General features: G+C 52.5%; 2 protein-coding genes across 2 annotated transcripts in view; both read right to left on the reverse strand.

Moving 5' to 3' along the window:
* IGSF9 (immunoglobulin superfamily member 9) overlaps positions 1 to 5,762 on the reverse strand; it is a 16,296-nt gene extending 10,534 nt beyond the window's left edge. Inside the window, exons 1-3 of the mRNA XM_024750929.1 lie at positions 5,510 to 5,762; positions 5,083 to 5,271; positions 73 to 225 (exon numbers count right to left, since the gene is read on the reverse strand). Coding sequence (XP_024606697.1) covers positions 73 to 225; positions 5,083 to 5,271; positions 5,510 to 5,567 — 400 coding nt within the window. The 5' untranslated portion in view covers positions 5,568 to 5,762. The remainder of the gene's footprint in view (positions 1 to 72; positions 226 to 5,082; positions 5,272 to 5,509) is intronic.
* An 8,356-nt stretch (positions 5,763 to 14,118) lies between these two features.
* On the reverse strand, positions 14,119 to 16,882 carry SLAMF9 (SLAM family member 9). Its single transcript, XM_024751025.1, is given in 7 exon segments — positions 14,119 to 14,324; positions 14,730 to 14,940; positions 14,942 to 15,003; positions 16,053 to 16,319; positions 16,322 to 16,361; positions 16,363 to 16,385; positions 16,825 to 16,882. Coding segments are annotated over 7 exon segments (867 nt in total).
* Positions 16,883 to 22,615: the final 5,733 nt, after the last annotated feature.

The raw sequence follows: 22,615 nt of genomic DNA on the forward strand, positions 1-22,615 counted from the left end.
CCCTTCCTCTCCCCTCCCTCCCCCTTCCTCTCCCCTCCCTCCTCCACAGCCTGCCTGCTCCCAGCCTCATACAATTGACAGTGAGGTGCACCCAGGAGCCGTTAGCAGAGTCGTCCTCGGGTCTGTGCTGGTCCAGGAAGAGCACACGGCACTCGTACCAGCCCTGGTCCTCAGCCCGCAGCCCCTCGATCTGGAGAGATGCCCCCTTCTGAAGCCGGACACGCCCTGGGGGAGGAGCCCTGGATCAAGGGTGCAGAAGGGACCCCATGGGAGCCCCAGGCCCCTGGTCACACTGGTCATTCTCAGACGTCAAGAACAGGCTCAGTGTCTCCCAGTTACCCTGACAGAGTGGGGTCCAGAGAGGCACAGATGGGGTTGGGGTCACGGAGGGCAGATCTCTCCCTTCAGCCCCTCTGATGGCTCCTGCCTTTCAGCAGCTGGGACCCAGCTTAGACAGAGAGAAACCAGAGCAGCAGCAGATGGACACGGAACTACGCCCAGCTTCCAGGACTGTCGGGGGAAGGGGCTTGAAGAGCCGACACTCAGTCTCCTCTGGATTCGTACAGAATCTGCCCATCCCTGAGCTCCTTTTGTAAGGGGGGGTCCCGGGAGTACTCCTGCCGGAGGACTCGGGGCCCAGAAACCACAGCTGGGTTTGGGATCCACACCTCGCCTACCAAAGCCCCTAATCCGCCAGGGCTGTTATCAGCGGCCTAAGCGCCTTAGGGTGGCCAGAGTCCAAACCAGCCAGGCAGCAAGGTCAGCAGCCTCCTCACCCCGTCCCCTCACGCTCCAGGGCATCCAAGCCCCGGCTGGCAGACTACATAGAGCTCCACAAATCACCCAGCCCCAGCGCAAGCAGACGGCGCCCTCCCACCCTGGCGGAGCCCTGCGCCCCAGACAGCTTCGTGGGTCCCTGGCAGTGCAGCCTAGAAAGCAAGGCACACGCTTGGGAGCCAGAGACCTAGCCTCCAGCTCTGCCATTTACTTCTTTGGCCAGATCACTTAACTTCTCTCTCAACATCAGCTTCTTCATCTATAAAATGAGAGAGAAAAAAATCCAGGTAGGTGGATGGAAGGCAGGCAGCATGGTGCCTGACATCGGCGGGTGCTTAAATAAAAGTGGTTGAACAAAGGAAGGAGCTCATGATCTGAAATCAGCAGCCTGCATTCAACCTTGGCACCATCCCTCACCTGACGACACACCCTCTCCGTCTTCTCCCCTGTATTAGTGAACAATGCCGTCACGCACGTCACCCTACCAGAAACCTGGTGTCACCTAGATTGCTCTCTCCATTAACCCCACATCTGCTTGTTCAGTAAGCCTTTCAGTTCTACCTCCTGGATGCTGTTTCCCTCTCTGCCACCTTCTCTTTAGTTTAGTCCCATAGCATCTCTCTCCTGGGTGACACCAACAGTCCACCAAGAGGTCCCGCTGCCTCCAGCCTCCCGCCCTCCACATTCATCAGCTACCCACCCCGCCTTGACCTTTGATAGGGACAGCTGACATTTTCTAATTCTTGTGGGTTATGCCAAACAAAAGCAACCAGACTGTGCCCCTACTTAGCCCGTTCTAAGACTGGGCAGTCTGAAGCTGCTCACACACTTGCCCCCTCCGATCTGCTTGCATTCTACCTCTAGGGTTCACCTTTCTGAAATAGAATCAAAACCCATGGGGGCCCTGAAGTCATCAAGGAAAAAAGAGGAGATGATCAGGCTGGGGCCGGCGCTGTGCTCATAGGCAAGGGACTGTTTTCTTCCAAGAATGAGGTCCAAGGGTGCAGATTCTCTAGAAGGGGTGGAGCTGCTTAAAGGGCTAGGTGTTTAAATCCCCACCTAGAAGATAAGCCTGAGTCATGCAGGTAAATATTGAATATGATCACACCCTTCCTCCCACCAGTGGGATTCCTCAGTAACCCTAAACTGCCTGGCCATGGGACCCCCCCGTAGACCCCACTGCGACCTCTTCTTTTTTCTTTGTTTTGGCTGCGCCACGTGGCTTGCTCCCCAACCAGGGACTGAACCCCGGCCATGGCAGTGAAAGCCCGCAATCCTAACCACTAGGCCACCGGGGAACTCCCTGCGACCTCTACTACGTCCCGTGTGATGGCAACGTTTCATTACGGTGATCTTCGGTCGCTACAAAGAAGGAAGAAGAGGGAAGGGAAATAGAGTTTGGGATATGGGCCACGTAATATCAGGCATTGTCACCATACTTAATCCTTCCAAGAATTCCATTCTAGAAGAAGGAACTGATGTTAAGCTTCTTTGCAATAAGCTACTCAGTGATACAGCCAGGCCTCCTTTCTCATGATACAGCATGCTCTCCATTGCGTACCAGTATGAGGATCAAGTGACGCTCAGGGCACTTATCACTGAGCATAGTCAGTATATTCTCACTCTGGGGATGTCGGTAGCCAACGGGTAACAGCTCCAAATGTCTGCTGATCGGAACATCTAATAAAGCATAGAGTATGTCCTAACTTTTCTGTGAGGTATGAATAGCTAGACCTGTAGAGTCACAGAAGAACAGGAAGCTGGCCAGGGGCAGGCCGTCCTGTATCCTCCTGAGTCCTGGGCCCCCCTCCACCCGCAGAGCCAGAGCCTGAGTGTCTCTGGACCTCCCCACGTGCAGGGGAGTATAGAGGAAGGAGGCACAGTCCCCATTCTTGCAAGCTCTAGGAAGGCAGGGAATCCACACTCATGACATGTGCACGTTCATATACACACAGAAGCTTAAAAAATATTCCAAGAGGCTAAGAAGCAAGAGGAGTATGGAAGGCTTCCAGGAAGAGGTGACTCTGCAGAGGGTATGTAAGGCTAAAGGTAGTGAGGGGAGATGATTAGAGGGAGCCAGGTTGTTCTAAATGGAGGATAAGATAACTGATTTGTATCAAATGACTCAGGACAGAGAGAAAATTCACGTCCCTTCTGCCACGTGGGGTATCTTGAAACTCCCAAGAAATACAGCACAGAAGTCGAAGACCAAAAGCTGGTCCCATGAATTAGAAGAGCTGATCTAAGATCCACCCCAGGAGAGCTAGTGTAGAGGAAGTGGACCCTCTTTCCTCTGCACGCCTAGTCACGGTTTCACACCATGCAGGCACTCTGTACAGGCTCTGTGCTGGGTTCTTTACGTACAGCAGCTAACGTCATCCTAGGATTTAGTCCTGGCTTGTTTTATACTGCTTTTTACTACTTTTGTACTCGTCTGTAAATCCAGTCTCCTCTGCTAGATGGATTCTAGGGTCCTCAAAGATTGGAAGCCTTCTCTTCAGTGTAATCCCTGAAGCTCCAGTCTCTCTCATGGTCCCTCCCACATTCTAAGCCACGGGCCTCACACACACAGTCCCAGGACATCTCCCCTTCGCTTGCCCAGAGGGTTTATGACAGGACAGCATTGTCCTTAGCAACCTTCACCTCCCGTTGCCTAGCAACTGCAGTTCAGAGTCCCCTACACAAAGGCTGAGAGGCCCCTTCCACACTGGGAGGCAGTAAAAGGGTTAATGGGTGCAGGGGCCTCTCCCCAGGGCCCTGACTCCCCAGACTAGCCCTGCCTGACCAGGAACTCCAGAGTTGGGGCAGGGGTGGGCATGAAGGGCAGGGGTAGGAAGAAAGACTTGCAGCTGAAAGGAACACCCAGAGACAGAAAGAAAACCCACAGGTAGCAAAGTTGCTACCGTCCAGTGGTTTGTCTGCCTGAGGGACCTCAAGACAGGACAGAGGGCAGGGGGTAGGGGGGAGGAGAGTTGCACATCTCCCTGGGGGAAGCCCAGGAAAAGCCCTTCTCTCCTCTGTCCTCCACCTCCCCCTGCCCTGCCGTCAGTCGGGCAATGTTCTGCATCTGCGGAGCCTCAGCCTGGCAGCCCAGCTCCTCCCAGCCCGGCGGGCAGAGGCAGGGAGGGCTGGTGGGCACAGCCGTTGTCTCTCCACTTGTCCTAATCGGGGCCCCGCTTTCATCAGTTCTCCGGGGGCTTGTGCAGACACATACGCTCCCACCAGGCTGTTTGCCAACAACTGACCCCAGTTTGAAAATAAACTCTTCCCTCCTGCAGCACCTGCCTGAGCCTCCTCCCCTCTCTGCTCAGCCTGCCCCGCGGTGACAGCTCAGCCAATCCTGTGGCTTCTCCCAGGATTCAAACTAAAGAGGGAAAAGGGAGGGGGTCCCCCTGCCCCCATCGACGTCCTCCCAGGTGGCTTTTCCTGGGCTTCCCCTCTGAAGAGGAGGCAGCCAGACTCTCTCCCCAGCAGCCCCAGCCCCAGCCCTAGGCTCTCCCACACACTGTCCTCGGAGACCTACACTAAACCGCTCAGATTAAGGCTCCATCGGGGATTAGGGGGAAGCTGAGCCTTTCGAGGGAGCCAGCTGGGGCACAGGAGAAGGCCCCTAGGGAGGCCTATCCACTATTTTAAATCCATACAGAAACCAGCTGAAGCAGGAGCCCAGCCCAGCTCCATCCATCTGCTGATCTTTAGGGGAGCCTGGTCCATCCCCAGCCCACCCCGTCCGTGCACGAACTCTGCTGTACCCAGAATCGGAAGCAGTGGAGAAGCAGCCAGGTCATAGACCCACCCACCCTGCTGTCCCATCAGCCCACTCCCTAGAAGCCTAGAACACCCAACTAGCATTTAAGAAAGTAGGGGAGGAGGAGGGCAGGGCAGTGAGAAGATAGCAGAGCCAGGGACCAGGAGAGGGCCAAGTAGGGAGAATAGCGAGGATGAGGATGGTCTGGGAGGTTTCATGAGCTCTAGAAAGAGTGATTAGAGAAGTAGGATGGACACTTGGAATAGGGCTGCGGGATCTCCTTTGGAACAGACCATGTGGAGTTTTAAAGAGACCACATGTGTGTCTGTGTGTGTGTGTGTGTGTGTGTGTGTGTGTGTGTGTAAATGAATGAATCCTTCAATGAATGAACACTGCTTGGGAGCAGAGCCACGCTTGTTAAGCAGAGTTCAGGCAGTGGAGCTGGAGATGAGTTTGGGACAGGGACAGAGCTGTTAAGAAGAGGACTTGTTCCCACTCTACCCAGTCCACCTTTGTTGGTGACACCTCCCGACCTCCCACCTGAGGATAAGCCTTACCCACGTAAGCAGGGTCGATGCGGGGAGAGTAGAGGCCGAACTGAATGAAGATGGGAAGCAGGAATCCAAAGCGCAGCCACTCGATGACGTGCAGAGGGGGCCGGCCAGCCGGGGACAGCAGGTCACAGCCCAGCACCGCACTCTCCCCGGCCCGGCCCACCACCGACACCACCTCAGGCTTCCCTCGACCTGCAGGGCACGTGGCATGAGGACACAGCAGAGGGCCAGAATCAGGGCTGGGAGGGGAGATATCCTCTCTATCTTTGTGGGCTCCCCAGGCCTTTGTGAAGTAGTTGAGGAAATCCTCAACTTCTGCAGAGCCAGTGTTGTTCCTCTCCTCCGCTGACCTGCGCACAGAGAACCCCAGGGGACCACCACCCACCCCAAGGCCAACAAGGAGTTCCAGAGCCCAGGAAGTCCAGCTCACCGTCAGCCCCCTGGCTGATGATCAGGCTGAGGATGGCCAGACTGAGGCACCAAACCATAGCCCAGCTGCCTGCTCGCCCGGCCCCTCCTATCCACAGGGGCCCAGACGGAGGGGCCCAGGGACCTGCACAGCCCAGCAAGCCCTGTCAATCCTTCTGATTGGGTAACGGGGGTCAGCTCTCACTCCTCTGGACAGTTAGGGCTTGGCTCATGTAACACCTGACGAAGCCGTCCTCTGAAGCACCGCCAGATCTAGATGCAAAATGCAAGGCAACATGCAGAGTGGGCCAATGTTGGAAACCAGAAGAAACCCCGAGTCAGAGAAAAGCTGGAGGTGAGCAAAGGCAGAAGAAGGCGAGAGGAGAGCAGATGAGTGGGGGAAGGGCTGGGGTGAGGGAGTGCCGGGTGGGGAGACCAGACAGATGAGGACATGTGGGGAGCAGAAGAGCTGGAAAGATCTTAGAAAAAGCAGAGGAATTCTGGGGATACCCAGGTTACTAAGGCTCTTGGAAAGCTGAGCCAGAAGGGAAATTGGGTTCCTATACACTTGGAAAAGGACTTCTCAGGAAAGTATGGGAGATGAAGAGCCCCCATAGCCCCGCCTCTTCTCCCTCTTCTTTCCTTAGTCCTGATGCTAATAACAAGGTAGCGGATAGCAAGGTAGAACCAGTATTATCGCCTCCACCCCCCGGTGACAAATAAGGACCTTGGGTATCTCAGAGCCTTGCTCAGGCATACAGAGCCAGTTAAGGGCAAAGCCTGGATGAAAGCTGAGAGAAAGTGACCCCCAGAGCACAAATCCTTGCCTCATTTCTCCAGCCTCTGTGAACCCTGCAAGCTGGAGGCCCTGTACCTCTTTCTCCATCAGCCTCCCAATACTGCTTTAGCCGTGAATGAGTCAGACACTTGGGAGAGGAAGATTGCCTCCCCATCTGCTGGTATGGGGGGCCCAGGCAGCATCCTCCAGGTCTGGACAGGTCCTGGGGCTGGCGGCTGGCGCCACCTCCTCTTCTTGATGCTGCCAGGCAGCCCTCCCTCTGCCAGACACCATGACCCAAGTGCCTTAACCCAATTCCTCCCACTTACTCTCCCTCCAATATCTTCGTGGCCTAAGGTTTGCTAGGCTCCCCTTTCACTAACCCCAGGGGCATGGTCCATGAGAAGCTAAAAAGTCAAGCAGTCCCTAGGGTGTACAAAGTGAGCCCTGGAGCATGGAGGGGAGGAACTCTTGATAGCCCCAGCCCCTGAGCATCTAAGGAAGTCACAGCAGGCTGGGGTGGTGGTGGTGATGGTGGTGGGGGATGCTGCCTTGGGCCTGGAAGATCCAAGTGGACTCTGCTCTGCGGGCCTCCACACCACTCTTGGCCTCACAGTTAGGAATGGGCTATAAAACATCCCTGCCTGGACTGAATGGCCCTGCACGTCTAACTCCTGATAACTCACCAGCAAGCATCCATCCCCCTTGCTTCCCACTGTCCCCAGCCACCTCATGGACATATCTTTTTCCAAATGCATAGGAACCCCCAGTTCCCTCCTGGCTCAGTTTTCTGAAAACCTCAGTATCCAGGTTTGCCCAGAACTTCTCTGTTTTTCCTAAGATCCTTCCAACTCTTCTGTCGGCCACTACGTCCTCACCTAATAATCTCCCCACCCAGTACTCTCTCATTCCCCCATCCCAGTTATCCCCACTTCTCACAACTCTCACACCCCAAATTCCTATTTTTCGCACCTGATCTCCAATTGCACCAGGTCATCTCCGCTTCAAGGCACTCCCTGTCTCCTCCCGAATCGCCACTCACCCACTTCTATCTTCTCTTCCCTGGAATTTCCCTCCCTCGAATTCGCTCGCCTCAGCCCACAGTACACTTCTGGTACCCCGCCCCCAATTCCCTTCTCCCTCGCCTTCTCCGGACCCCTGGAACTTCTCCCTGCTTTTGGAACCCACCAACCCCACCCCACCCCACCCCGGCACACTCATTACCTCTAGAACTCCTCCACTTCTCCAGGAGCACCCACCCATCCACCCACCCAGAATTCCACTTCACTCCCCAGAACTCCCCTAGTTCTGCTCCCCAAAGAATTCCACTTCTCTCCACAAGTCCCCCGCTTTTTCCTGCCCCCCATAACTCCCGCACTGTTCTCCATCCCCCCGCCGGCACCCTGTTCCATTGCCCCCAGGGCGCTCCCGCCCTCACCTGCTCCGCACCGCTCCGCTCCACTCGTCCAGCTACACAATAGGGGGCGGACCCGCCTCCCAGCCTCGGATGCCCAGAGCGCCGCCCGTCGCCCTGGAGACCGCCAATCCCCCTCCCGCGGCGGCCAATTGGAGCGAGCAGAAGGCGAGGCAAGGCGGGCGCGACCCCCGAGCGGCCTGGGAGTTGTAGTTTCGAGAGAGCACGACTGGGTGGCACGTGGGCCCGGGTCGCCCCCTGGTGGAGCTCGATACAACGAAGGGTGAAAAGGCCGGTTGGCCGCTTCCCGCCGCAAGCTTGAGGGGCTACGCCGGTCAGGTCCCGGACTCCCGGGGTCGCAGGAGCCGGCCCTCAGCCGGCTCCTTGCACACCTCCCTTCCTGTGTAAGCCACCTTGGACCCTCTCCCCTCCCCTAACGGGCTTAACCGCAGAAGTGGCAGCTAGGGTTGAAATCTGAGCCTGGGGGCAGGAGCACCAAGCGGGGAGCAGGACTCCCCGCCCTCCTCCCAGGGGATCCACCCAGCTCCTCTGATCTCCTCCCCCATCCCCATTCCCACCTCCACACATTTCTTCTCTGGCTGGACTGGAAATACCTGTCTGCACTGGCGAGCTCCCAAATCTTGCCCAGGCGCCGCCCACAGTGTGCAGAGGGGAAGGCGGCGCTCCCAGCCTGAGGTTTGCCAAGTTAGCTACCAGCACCAGCCACCCAGAGAAACGGGCCCAGAGGGGAGAGACATCCTGGCACGGGAGACTGAGAGAGGAGGAATGAAATAAGTGATCATTTACTGAACCCCTACAGGGAGCCAGATCCTGGACTACATGCTTCATGACTCTTATGAAACCTGTACAGAAACCCTCAGAAGTAGGTAGGGCTCCGTTTGACTAATAAGAAAACTGAGGCTCCACGAGGTGTAGTCACCTGCCCAAGACTTCCTGTCTAGCACAGGGCAGAACTGGAATCAGACCCAGCTGGGGCTCCATCACACCCACCCCCTTGGAAACTTCAACAGCAGGCAAAAATACATCTTGCATGTCTGCCCCATAGAGCTTTCTACCTCCTCACCTTGGTGCCGCCTTGGGGATGCAGGGTCATGACACCTTCCCCGCCAGGCTTAAGCAGTCTTAAGTCTGGCCGGGTGCTGCCCTGGAAGCCTTCCCTAAAAGCAGCACTCTGATACCATCCCGGGCTGAAGTCCTGCCACTCCGAGTGCGCCATTCCCAATCATGGCCTCAACACCAGGAGGGACCCAACAGGATAGGTCTAACCACGGCTCACACTGAACTGGGAGGGACATCGGTGAGCGGTCCTGAAGAGATATCTTAGTTCTCTGCCCAGAAATTGACCTTGAGAAGCCTGGATGAAAACCAGGAATACTAACCGCCAGACCACCAGGGGCTAGGGGCTAGAGACAAAGTTCCCTGGCTCTTACCTCCATTGAAAGTAAGAATGTTTCAAGGAGGCAAAAACTGTAAAAACAGGTACAAAGTTTTTTTGTTTTCTTTTTTTGCGGTGCGCGGGCCTCTCACTGTTGTGGCCTCTCCCATTGCGGAGCACAGACTCTGGACGCGCAGGCTCAGCGGTCATGGCTCATGGTCCCAGCTGCTCCACAGCATGTGGGATCTTCCCGGACCGGGTCACGAACCTGCGTCCCCTGCATCGGCAGGCGGACTCTCAACCGCTACGCCACCAGGGAAGCCCGGTACAAAGTTTATTATTAGAGATGCAGCACAAGTGGGAGAGCACACAGAAAAACAGTTTATTTAAGACTGAAGCAAGGTAGAAATATACACCTGGAGAGAAAGGGTATGGGCGTTCTCTCTAATGAGGAAGAGAGCAGTGAAGAGATGATTTAAATCACTTATACAGGACAGTCCTTTTGTGTCTTTGTTTACCTTTGGCCTATTATCTCGTTTCTTTTTGCACACCTGACCAGTCCCAGGACCCTCCCCAACATGTGTGCCCAACTTTTTGCTAAGATGGATCCCACCCCAGAGGCGTGTGGGTGCATGTCCACACTTATGGGGTGGTTCCCCCTCCATTTTTGACCTCCAAGGAACCTTCCTGCGCATGTGCAGACAGGGAGGTTTCCCTTGACCTCAGGAGTGGGACCCTTATCTCTTTACTTAAGCAGAGCTCAGCTTCCGCCACTAACTTTGTCCTTGGAGTGTCTGGGTGAGAACAAAGCTTTGGTTTTACTCCTCACGACAAACACCAGCTGTCCAGCCCAAGTGCCCATCTATCTCCTACCTCAAGACCAGTATCCCTGCCACATCCTCCCTTCCAGGTGGTCATCCAGCCCCATACATTCTGGGCCAGGAAGCTCACCACCCCTTATAGTGACTCATTCCATCTTCAGGGACTTTTTTTTTTTTTTTTTTTGGCTGCACTGGGTCTTCGTTGCTGCGCAGGCTTTCTCTAGTTGCGGCGAGCAGGGGCTACTCTTCAGTGCGGTGCACGGGCTTCTCATTGCGGTGTCTTCTCTTGTTGCGGAGCACGGGCTCTAGGCACGCAGGCTTCAGTAGTTGTGGCTCGCAGGCTCAGTATTTGTGGCGCACGGGCTTTGTTGCTTCACAGCATGTGGGATCTTCCCAGACCAGGGCTCGAACCCATGTCTCCTGCATTGGCAGGTGGATTCTTAACCACTGCACCACCAGGGAAGCCCCATCTTCAGGGACTTTGACTGCTGGAAAGTTCTTCCAGGTGTAAACATCCGGGTGCTTTTTGCCACAGCCTGAGAAGAAAATGGGGGGATGGGAAGTGAGGGAGGAGGCAGGAGCAGTGGCCTGATCTCTCCCACAATCCCTCCAGCAAATTTTCCCAAAGTGGCTGCTTCCAATGTTACAATGTAACAGTTTGACCTAACAGTGCTGAGACTCTAATGAAAACATGTCAGCGGACACAGCATGAAAGCAAGGCCAGGCAGAATGTCTAGGAAACATGGTCGAAGAGCGCAACCTCTTTTACATCTTGGCCCCTCACCAACTAGTGGGAAAGATCTCCCTTCCCCATGTTAGAATCAGCTCCATCTCTGGTTCAAAGGTCTCATTTCTGCTGTCTCCAGTGTTTTCTTGAAGATAAGTTAAACTCTTTTGGACATTAAAATAACTTTTTGTAAAATTGGGATTTAAAATGATTTTCAATTTCTTAAAGTTTATGATATGGTCATTTTTTTTTCTGGAAGTTTATTTTGTGTTTTATTATCACTGTCATTTTGCTCTGATTCAGATGTATCTTGTTGGCTTTTTGGTAAGCAAAGGAACCTAACCCTATCTTGTTCCCTCACCATGCCAGGAATGAAAGTCGGTAAAATTAGTCCCTGAGGCTCAAAACTAAAGATTTTCCTCTAGGTTGTCCTGGATCCGTAATCATCACCCTCTGGGATAGTGTATTCAATCTGCTAGGATTCTACCTAGCATCATTCTACCAAAGCTTCAGCCAGCCCACGTATTTTCAACTTGTTGACAAGAAGACCAGACAACGTTGTCAATTACAGGGACTTTGCTGACCACATGCTATGAACACTGGTCCTGTCACCTGATCAGAAAAGAGGTACCGTTCCTCATCCATTGTCCTTTGGCTGTTGGCGTGCCTATCTGCTGACCCAACGAGACTCTAGCTCCATGAGTGTGTGGAGTTGGTCTTGTTCATCCTTGAATTCCTCCCCAGCCCTTAGCCAATGAGAGGGGCCCTGCCTACCTCTCCAGACTCATTTATCACTTACCCCTTCATCACAGGGCAGCAGCATGTGACCTCATAGTCCCTAGAATTCATGGTGCTTGTTCACTTATCAGTGGCTTCCCACTTATCTTCCGTCTAGCTAGAATGTCCTTCTCTCCCTTCCCTGAACTCACTGCTAATCACAGGTCAAAATTCTGTTTACCTCTTCCCTCCAGGACACCATCAATGACTCCTGCCACCACTCCCTCAACTTCACCCATAGCCCTTGCCACAGCTCGTTGTAATTATAGCTTACACACCCCACAAAGAGTTCCTTGAGGGCAGACAGTGTCTTTTCCGCCTCTCCACGGCTAGCCCAATGCCTGGCACTTCAGTGCTCAAATATTATCCTCCTCCCCTCAGTTTGCTTTTCACCTATTTCAAAACAGCAAACTTTGCAAAAGGCAAAGTGCTGTTAGGTGATTATTATCCTGGATTCCTGCAGAGGAAGAGGCCTGGGTCTCTCTGAGCTTATATTCCACCTTCTTGAGGGTCTGAGCCTTCCTCTTCCAGGTGCTCTGGACGGGTTGAGGACCTCAGCCTTTCTCTGTTCAGAGACTGGGTGTGAGGAGGTATTTTGCCAAATTCCAGGGAGGGCCCTGGGCCAGCCATACAGTGACATTCATTCCCTTATTGACTTCCTGTGCCAGACTCTGAAATATACAAGAAAAGACCTGCCCCCGTGTGTGCAAGATGGCTGTTGGCCTTTTCCACTCAGTCTCCAGAAAGGTATTAAAGGAATGAGAGGAGTTGGGTGCTGCAGGCTTGGTCCTAGGACTTCGTGCCTTTTTGGAGGTGGGTCTCCTCAGCCCAAAGGGAGGCACAGAGAACCAGCCTCAGGCCAGGGACTGCCTTCCAGCAGGACAAGGACTCAGGCCTTCAGGGAGTAGAGTGGATCGGTTGCTATTCTTAGGAGCTCTTTGGGGACCGGTTTCCCAACCTCATCACGTCCTTCCCAAACCCTACAGGGTTCTATCTCCTGCCCAAAAACCTAGACAGGAAGCCCCTGCTTACCTCCTGGCCCTGCTTCCTTTCCAGCCCTGGAGACCCTGACTCTTGGTTTCCACCATACCCCTGGCTGGAGCGTCCCAGTGGAGCCCCCCTCCTGGAGTGTCCCAGTGCCTGGTCCATGTGTCCTGTTTTCCCTAAAGCCATCCTTGGTCCCCGTGGTTCCCCAGTGCGTCCCACTGCCCCTTCACAGCCTCAGTGTTCCTTTTCTTGGGAAACGCTTTGGAGGTCAGCATCCTTCTCCTCACTGAGAGGGGAAAGCCAGATGCAGAGAGATGCCCGGCATGGCTTCTGCCACATGGCTCTGTCTCTACCCCTCAGACCCTGTTCTAAAATCCCCCAGGGTTACGGGCCCCTCCCGCCCCTGTGGAAGCCAAGGCGTTCACTTAGCCCTGTCTCTGTAAGAGCGCCAGTCAGCTGCACCTGTGCATGCCTCTCCTTCAAAGCGCATGTTCCTGGTGGAAAGGGATGGTGCCTCCATGGACATCTGCTGGGCAAAGTGTCCCAAGTCAGAGACCAGTGGCAGAGCACAGCCCATATCTCCTGAGATCTCACCCAGTGATCTCCCTACCGTATCCTACGCACCACCTTCCTCCAGGTCACTCACTCCCTAGGCATGTCCTGTGAGTTGACTGGCTTTGCGTTCCCTCCCCAATTCACCCCCCCACCCCACCCTGCCACAGCAGCTACATTAAGTAACATCTACAAGATCTGATGTGAGGAGAATGACCAAGACTTAATCAGAGGGTGAGGAATTCGGACTGATCCCTGGGCTTGGGAAAGAGAAAGAACATATAAACTTAAAGGCCTTTGTGGGGGGCACAGGTAATGTATGTGTAGGGGGTGGGCATTAACCCAGGACAAGAGTCCAGAGAGAAGGTGTGAGGCCTGGAAATCTGTGGCGAAGGGACAGACAGGACAGTAACACCAACCACAAACAGAGGTCAAGGGTTCAGACCTCTGCTATTAATCTGGCTGTGTTGCCATCTCTGTGGGGCAGGCACCAGAGCCCCAGAGAAGCTGGCACCAGGGAGATGACCGAAAGGTCAGAGTAGAAAGGTCAGACCCAGAGTAGGACTGCACTGGGGTGCTTCAGAGCGCCCGTGCCGGACAGCCGCCAGACTGGGGTGGGGTGGGGTGGGGTGGATGGGAGTAGCTAAGGGCAGGGCAGAAGGAGGGTGTGAGAGCAGAAAGATTGGCAGGAATAACACCACTCTTACGTAGTGTCCTCATTGCCTGAAATCTCCCATTCGGGGGAGTCACAGCTTCAATTAGGTTAAAAGGAATCTCCCACTTTTCTTATTGAAGTGTAAATGTTATGTGTGTTGGTGGGGAATGGGCTAGGCATGAATAATAACATACCAACACTTCATTGTGAGCGGGTCTTTTAGACTCACTTTCCTTCCCAAAGGTAGATGAGGGAAGCACGTGGGGTTGGAAGAGGGTAACTGGAATGGAAGAAATGCAGGAAAGCAGGTTTTGCCAGAGTCACCCAGTGAAGGACCAAACAGCTCCTCCCGAGTGAGGTCACCTAGTTTGACTTTATTGCCAGACAATCTTCCCTCAGGGAGCATGGCCCTTGGGACACCCACCCTTTGGCCCACTGGGAAGAGATGAGTCTGGGAAGGAGAGGAAGGTCTCCCTTGGGGCTGGGAAGAAACAATGCTCAGGGCAGGGGTCCCCAGGGGGCCATCAAGCCAGGCTGGGGCCAGGCTTCCCCTTCTTTCTCAGTCTCATTCTGTTTCTCCTGAGTTTCTTCATTCTTGGCATTTTGCATCTTGTCTGGACTCGGATGAGCCAGAGCCCCACAGCAAGAATTACAAAAAGCAAGAGGATGAGTAATGCCTTGGCCAGGAGACAGAAGAAAGTAGAAGACTTCTCCAAAGGGTAGCCAATATCTGGGACAGAAGAAGGCAAGGAGAGAGGGGCTCACCAGAGGGAAGGTCTGGATTAGGGGACAGACACCTACCCCAAATTCCACACAGGGGGTCTCAAGTTTACAGTCCGTTGATGTTCCTTGGCAAGTATCTCAGGAAATGTATATTCTATTCACAGAATTTCAGGGGCTGGGGTCTGGGGAGTAATCTCAACCTGAGTAAGAAACTAGAAGGGACCTTTGGAAGCTGGGAGGACTAGGAAGGAGCACAGGGAAAGTGGGGGGCCCCTCCCCAATCCAGGGGTCAAGTCCCCACGGGAGTAGTCAGGTCTAGATTCCATGTACTCTCCTGGGGAGAAGGGAGGGAGGGAGCGGGTAGACTTGAGGCCCTGCGGTCGCTCAGGGGCTGTCTCTGGGGCCCTGGTACCTGCCCAGAAGGGCCCAGCAGGGATGAGATGAGAACTGATGTCGCTGATGGGGTTGTTTGCCCTGCATGTGTAGGAGACGGCCTTTTTCCCGGGCCTCCAGGATGTGCTAAGGACAGAGCCTTCGTGGGCTGTGTCAGCACTGTCCTCCCAGGATATCCAGCAGTAGGTCACATCCAGGCCTGCCTCCCTACGGATCATGTCAAGGACACATTACAGTACCTTCTTTCCCAGAGATCTCAAAGTTCACAGTCATGTGAGGCTGTGACAGCCATCCTAGATGAAGGAGAAACACAAAGACCCTCTAAGTAATCAGGGGTTGGGTCTGTTTTCCTAAGCTCTTCAACACCGGGGTATGGATGCTGCCCACTGAGACCTGCTTCACTTAACAAACAAGCCAAACTAACAGCACCTAGCCACCATCAAACCTGTTGCTCCAGAGTCCCCAGGGCAGCTGCCAAGCGACAGAGCTGTCTTTGGCATCTTCTACCTCCCCTTTATGACTTGCCTTCTCTCTCTTACCTTTGCACCCCGCCTTCTTTCAAACTCTGTCCTGCCTCCTTGATCTTAGAAAATATTATCACCCATCCCAGGGGCATTTATAGTTTAATCAGTGCCTCTGCAAGATTCAAGGTAGAAAATCAGTCAATGGACTTCCCTGGTGCCACAGTGGTTAAGATTCCACCTGCCAGTGCAAGGGACACAGGTTCAATCCCTGGTGCGGGAAGATCCCACATGCCGCGGAGCAACTAAGCCCGGGAGTCACAACTACTGAGCCCGTGCATCACAACTACTGAAGCCCACACACCTAGAGCCCGAGCTCTGCAGCAAAAGAAGCCCCTACTCGCTGCAACTAGAGAAAGCCCACACGCAGCAATGAAGGCCCAACGCAGCCAAAAATAAATTAATTAATTAATGAAAAAAGAAAATCAGTCAATGTCACAGGCACTAAGAGGAAATGTGGGGTCAAGTAGGGAGGAGACCCTGATTAGTAGCCCTCAAATCACACAGGAGGACAAAAGGCTCAAGAATGGAGGTGGCATTCATGCCCAGGATGCAGAATCTCACCGGGAGAGAAAGGCTCCCTAGATGTCTGTAAACGAAACCCCTGACCCGTCTCACTGCGTTGGGCACATCCACAGGAACAGCCTCAGTCCAGGGTCTTGCTACGCAGTGCAGATACTGGGGTCAGACACACTGGAGGCAGACTGCCTTCCCATCCCAGACCCTCAAGCCATAACCCCGAGTCCTAAGACCCCTGATCCTTTGTGTGAGAAGCCCAGGAGAGCCAGAGAAAGCAGCTTTATGGTTCCCGGTAAACTCACGGTACACACAAAGATTGTAGTACTGCATGGTGGAGATCTAAGACGCCCTCAGGTTGACTTGAGCTTGGTAAGGCCCCGAGTTCTCCCAGCTCAGATTGCTGATGTGCAGGTAGTAGGTGGGCTCCAGGAAGCTCACTCAGCCCTCATAGCGAGGGTTGGTCACCATGATGGTAGCCGGATGTCCCTCTTCCCCTGGCATCACAGTGGCAAGGCTTATGTGGGAGGACCAGATGATGTTCTCAACCTCTTCATCCAATGGTATTTCCGGGGGAGGCTGATGGACTCCTGAAGGACTGCAACAACTTCCTCGGGATCCACACCATCTCCAGAGTCCCCTTCAGCTGCAGATAAAGAAAGAAAAGATGGAAACAACACAGCTGGTGTCTCTAGGCTGCTGAGATGGGCAGCAGGGCTGTGGTCTCAATCTCAGTTGAGTATTTTCTATGACCCACACTCAACCTTGCCCTCCAGTTGCCTCTTCTGGCTCTAGCTTTTTGCTGTACCTGACTTGAGCACCTACCAGGGCTTGGATTCCATCTGTGCCCCACCCTCCAAATTTTCTCTTCTCCATTCGCTGTCCTTCCATATCCCCAGGAGGGATATGGGGCTGCTTCCCCTTCCATATCCCCAGGTTTCCTCATCTCTTGGTCCTGCACTGAAGCCACACCCTAGTCCTCTTTACTCCAGAAGAGCTGAAGCACTTGGTCCCAAAGGTGGTGACTTGCTAGCCCAAGATCCAGCAGGAGAACAGAGGGGGAAAGAGATACTCCTGTCCTGGAGCTAGCTTCCTGGAACAGCAAGAGGAGGAGCAGCCATGGAAAGGCTCCCATGTCAGCAGCCCCGTGTCCCGGTGTGCCCCAGGTGTGACTTGGTCAGCCCCGAAGGCTGTGAAGAAGACAAGCTGCCAGGATGCTGCTAGAGACAGAGTGACCAACTGACAGTCCTGAGGAGAGGGAAATGACGCTCACCCCATGTAGGAGCCCTCCAACTTCCTCCATCTCACTAAGCCCCTCCATGTCCACCTTGGGAAGAATTCTCTCTCTGAGCCTGATTGGCAAGATGGTTTACCCACTGACTCATGTTTCCTGTCCCTCAAATTCAGCTGAAATCCCACTTCCTAAATGAAGCCTTCCTAGATCCCTACTCTCTGTACTCCCAGACTTCCCAGACATAGCACTTTCCCCAAGTTCTTTGAACACTTTCTATCCAGCCCTATCATTTTGCTTTCAGGATACTCTGCCTCGGGTCTCCCTTAGCAGTTCCTATGTTGCTGTGATCATATGACCATAAAAACATCTTTATCTCCCCAGGCAGACTCTATCTTTTGGACATCTCTGTATGTCCTATGGATGCTGGTCCCCATGGAGAAATGATATTTAAGCTGAGACCTCAAGGATGAGTAAGATCTGCTAAGTGAAGAAGAGAATGAAGGAGATACTTCTTAAATTTCAATTTATACAATTATCCAACCTCAGGGGCTGGGTTTTTTGAAAATGTACATCAGGTCTCAGTCTGAGTATGAAAACTTTTTAACATAAAATCATTTTAAAATAATATTAAAGCAAGGAAGAAAAAATTCAGTTGAAGGTTTGAGCACATGAGTTAGGTTCTCTGAGAATCAGATACTGGAGTTAGGAGTGAAAGAGGTTTAGGACTTCCCTGGTGGCGCAGTGGTTAAGAATCCGCCTGCCAATGCAGGGGACACGGGTTCGAACCCTGGTCTGGGAAGATCCCACGTGCTGTGGAGCAACTAAGCCCTTGTGCCACAGCTACTGAGCCCACGAGCCACAACTACTGAAGCCCGCACTCTGAGCCTGTGAGCCACAACTACTGAGCCTGCAAGCCACAACTACTGAAGCCCGCGCGCCTAGACCCTGTGCTCCGCAACAAGGAGAAGCCACCACAATGAGAAGCCTGTGCACTGCAACGAAGAGTAGCCCCTGCTCTCGCAACTAGAGAAAGCCCGTGAGCAGCAAAAATGACCCAACGCAGTCCAAAAACATTAATTATTTTTTTTAAAAAAGAAAGAGGTTTAATGTGTGTGTGGGAGGGAGTGTGGGGGGTAAGGCCTGTAAAAGATAAAAGGGAAAGGAAGCAGAAATGAGCAAGGAGAGCCTGGGACCATGATGCTGAGCAGACAGTCTCCACTAATTCAGCAGGGAGCTCTGCAGCGGAGCTCCCGCACCCTCACTGTGCGTAGTCATTGGCTAGGGCTGCCCAGGAAGTGCATGGGTGCTGCAGGTGCTGCACACGGAAGCTGTCAGTTAACTGCATCCCTCACAGCTGAAGACAGGTTCTCTCTCTCATATTCACGGCTGCTGCAGTGAATATGCTGATCAGACAAAAGGTGACTGTGTGCAGATTGATTAAACTTGTCTCCATAAACAGTACATTATACTTATTGAACAGAGGGAAATAATTTGCATCACTCCCTCCCCAGCCCCTACCCCACCCTCACTAAGCCCTTTCCAGTCCAGTGTGGAGAAAGCCCTTCTCCAAACATGATTTTCAAGTGGTCTGGAAATCTGATTTTTTATTCTGGCTCATGGATTGCGACCCAAATGCAACGCCATTTCCGTCTCTCACTGCCTCTTCAATCTTATTCAGTGGGGTGGTCTTCCCCTGAGGTTTCTGCTCTCAGTTCAGAAATGAGAACTTCTGTCCCATGTATTGGGTTGGCCCAAAAGTTCCTTCCATTTTTAACTAAAAATAAAAGACATATTTTTCATTTTCACCAAGAACTTTATTGAACAACATATTCACCAGTTTGTTCCACTGCCTTCTGCCATTTTTCAGGAAACTTCATAATTCCATCCTCCCAAAACTTTTTATCTTTTTGAGCAAAGAACTGTTCCAGGTGACTTTTACAGTCTTCTGGGAAATTGAAATTTTTTCCATTAAGAGAATTTTGTAAAGACCAAAATAAATGGAAATCCGAAGTTGCAATGTCTGGTGAATATGGTGGATGAATCAGAACTTCCCAGCCAAGCTGTAGCGGTTATTGCCTGGTCATCATGAAACATGCAGTCTTGCGTTATCCTGATGGAAGTTTATGCGTTTTCTGTTGACTAATTCCACATGCTTTCATCAAGTGCTTCTTTCAGTTGGTCTAATCCGGAGCAGTACTTTTTGGAATTAATCGTTTCGTTTTCCAGAAGGAGCTCATAACAGAGGACTCCCTTCCAATCCCACCATATACACAACATCACCTACTTTGGATGAAGACCAGCCTTTGGTGTGGTTGGTGGTGGTTCATTTCGCTTGCCCCACGATCTCTTCTGCTCCACATTACTGTACAGTATCCACTTTTCATCGTCCGTCACAATCTGTCTTAAAAATGGGACTGTTTTTTACTTTTCAGTAGAGAATCACATGTGGAAATATGGTCGAGAAGGTTTTTCTCGCTTAACTTATGTGGAACACAAACATCAAAGCGATGAACGTAACCAAGCTGGTACAAATGATTTTCAATGTTCGATTTGGATATTTTGAGTATGTCGGCTATCTCCCGTGTGGTATAACGTTGACTGTTCTCAATTAATGTTTTGATTTGATCGCTATCAACTTCAACTAGTCTACCAGACCGTGGAGCATCGTCCAGCGAGAAACCTCCAGCATGAAAATTCGAAAACCACTTTTTACATTTTCGATCGGTCACAGCACCTTCTCCACACACTGCACAAATCTTTTTTGGTAGAAAGGTTTCTACTTTTCTTGAAATAATAAAGGATAATATGCCGAAAATGTTGCTTTTTTCTTCCATCTTCAATATTAAAATGACTACACAAAAATTCACAAATATTCATAAGATTTTTTTAAATGCACGCTGAAATGACAGCTGTCACAACTGAATCTAACGAAATTGTTTCAAATGAAGTTAAAGACAACTGAGGGCTTCCCTGGTGGCGCAGTGGTTGAGAGTCCGCCTGCCGATGCAGGGGACACAGGTTCGTGCCCAGGACCAGGAAGATCCCACATGCTGCGGAGCGGCTGGGCCCGTGAGCCATGGCCGCTGAGCCTGCGCGTCCAGAGCTGTGCTCCTCAACGGGAGAGGCCACAACAGTGAGAGGCCCGCGTACCGCAAAAAAAAAAAAAAAAAAAAAAAAAAACGGAGAAGAAAAAGAAACCGAAATTTTTGGCCAACCCAATAATATACCAAATTCCAAACTTAAATCGAATCAAGCAATCTCCCCTTGCCCTGGCTTGCATCTATTTCAGGCTGGAAGCTTACAGCAGGGCAATGGGAGAGGTCCTGCTCTCTGCTCAGCTTCCCCCTTCCTCCTTCTCCCCTCAGCTTGCCTCCCCAATTCATGTTCCCCATCTCCAGGACGGTGGAGAGGTGGTAGAACTGTTCTTATCTGGCTGAGTAGCTTTGTGCTCTACGGATCTGGCAGATGGTTAAGATGAACTCTTCTGAGGAGCAGTTTCGTGGGTTTTTACAGGTTTCTGCTGGTTCTTTCTCTCCTACTCTTGACCCAGGAAGGATGCATCTCTCTTCTGGGTGGTCCTTTTTTTTTTTTTTTTTTGCGGTACACGGACCTCTCACTGCTGTGGTCTCTCCCGTTGCGGAGCACAGGCTCCGGACGCGCAGGCTCAGCGGCCAAGGCTCACGGGCCCAGCTGCTCCGCGGCATGTGGGAGCTTCCCGGACCAGGGCACGAACCCGTGTCCCCTGCATTGGCAGGCAGACGCTCAACCACTGTGCCACCAGGGAAGCCCCTGGGTGGTCCTCTGAAAGTCCTTCCTCAGCTCCTGGACACCTGGCTGCACATCTCATCTCCACCCCTCCAACTGTCCCCACTGTATGGTACCCAGGCCAACAAAACAGGCTGTGTCTCATAGGTGGTCCTCGTTTGCCCTCCAAAAACATTCCTGGCCCCTGACAGATTCCGAGATCTACAGCACATCATCACACTCCTGGCTGCCTCGCAGGAGTCCCATCTCAGTCCACAGTTGTTTTTAATTCTCCGAGCCCTGACTTAGGCTCCGGTCCCCTTACTCTCACCTGCAGGCACACGTCCTCTCTCTGAAGTCCCCTCAGACGTAAAATCATCTATCCTTTGAGGGATGAGGTGGGGACTGACAATAAAATAACAGTTATTTCTAAAGAACTCTCTTTCCGGGTGGTACAGTGGTTAGGACTCTGTGCTTCCACTGCAGAGGGCACTGGTTCAATCTCTGGTCAGGGAGCTAAGATCCCACAAGCTGCGTGGTGCAGCCAAAAAAAAATAGAGAAAAGAAATCTCTTTCCAATCTCTCTCTCTCAACTCTCCATCCATGGATGAGGGGGCTCCAAGAGCAGTGACACAAGTTCTCCTTCATTCTGGTTGAAAATTTCACAGGGGGAGGTCTCCCTCACGCTGCCTTTGATCTCTCCATTCCTGTCCCATGGACACCTCAGTGGAACCACGGCAGGCAGAGTTCCAGTTAACACATAGGGTCCCCTTACCACAGTCTGTGACCCAGTTGATTTCTGCAGTGTTGTGGACAGTTTCGCGACTGTGCCCCTCCACCCTGAAGTTTGCACCTCTGCTTTTCTGCTTCAGGGCTATCTCTGCAGCAATGGAAGGGCATCAGCCCAGTTGCAGTGCAGCCGGAAAGTGTAGGGAGTGTACACACCCCAGAGGCAACCCCTGGAGCCAATAGAGTGTTGCGTTGGTGGATAAATGCCCCAGCCTCCCTGCCCTTCCATGGGATAATTCTGGGGCTTGTTCTCCAGAGTTCTTCAGCAGACTGAGCCCGGTTGTCCACACCTTTTATGGGCTTTTCTCCCTTCCCCATCTCATGTTCCTCATTCATTTATGTTGGCTTCCTGGATCATCTCCCAGAAAATACTACCTCTACCCAAGTTCTTGTCAAAGGCCCTGCTTTGGGAGGAACCTAGATTAAGATACTATTATATATGATAAAGTAGTTCAGCCAGTCAAAGTTAGATGCCCTGTCTCCTCTGCCTGGGTCTTTAGGGGGCAAATAAGTTAATGAGAAATAAGTCTCGGGACTTCCCTGGCGGTCCAGTGGTTAAGACTCCATGCTCCCAATGCAGGGGACACAGGTTCGATCCCTGGTCGGGGAACTAAGATCCCACGTGCCGCACCATGCAGCCAATTCCCACACCCCAATTCTCCTGAGGTAACAGCCTTGGGAAACAGGGGCCGGTGAAAAGCTGGTCTTGTTCTGATGAAAGGATGGGGGGATAATAAAGGGTCAAACCTTTGATCAGATTTTCTCTTCAGCTTCTCGTCAGGAACCGGGACCCACACAGCAGAGCCATTGGCAGATAAGTTCCAAATCAGTCACCTCCCTCCCACAGCAAAGCACCTTGAGACCTGCACATGTCTTCTGTTCCATCAAAGGGGCTGCGCCTGATACATGGTTTACCTTCTTCCTTTCTTTTTCTTTTTTAAATGTCAGGGTTAAAAGAGTGATTATTCAGTTGAACTATGAAGGTGGCTGGTGAGAACCGAAATAGCCCGCCAATTGCTGAAGGGCACCTAGAAGAGCCATTGTGAAACAGAGGAGAAAGGAGTGTTCCTTGTGAGGGACCAGCCTGGGCAGGAACCCCCG

Source organism: Neophocaena asiaeorientalis, unplaced genomic scaffold (genome assembly GCF_003031525.2).
Source record: "Neophocaena asiaeorientalis asiaeorientalis breed wild unplaced genomic scaffold, Neophocaena_asiaeorientalis_V1.1 scaffold315, whole genome shotgun sequence".
Classification (NCBI taxonomy): Eukaryota; Metazoa; Chordata; class Mammalia; order Artiodactyla; family Phocoenidae; genus Neophocaena; species Neophocaena asiaeorientalis.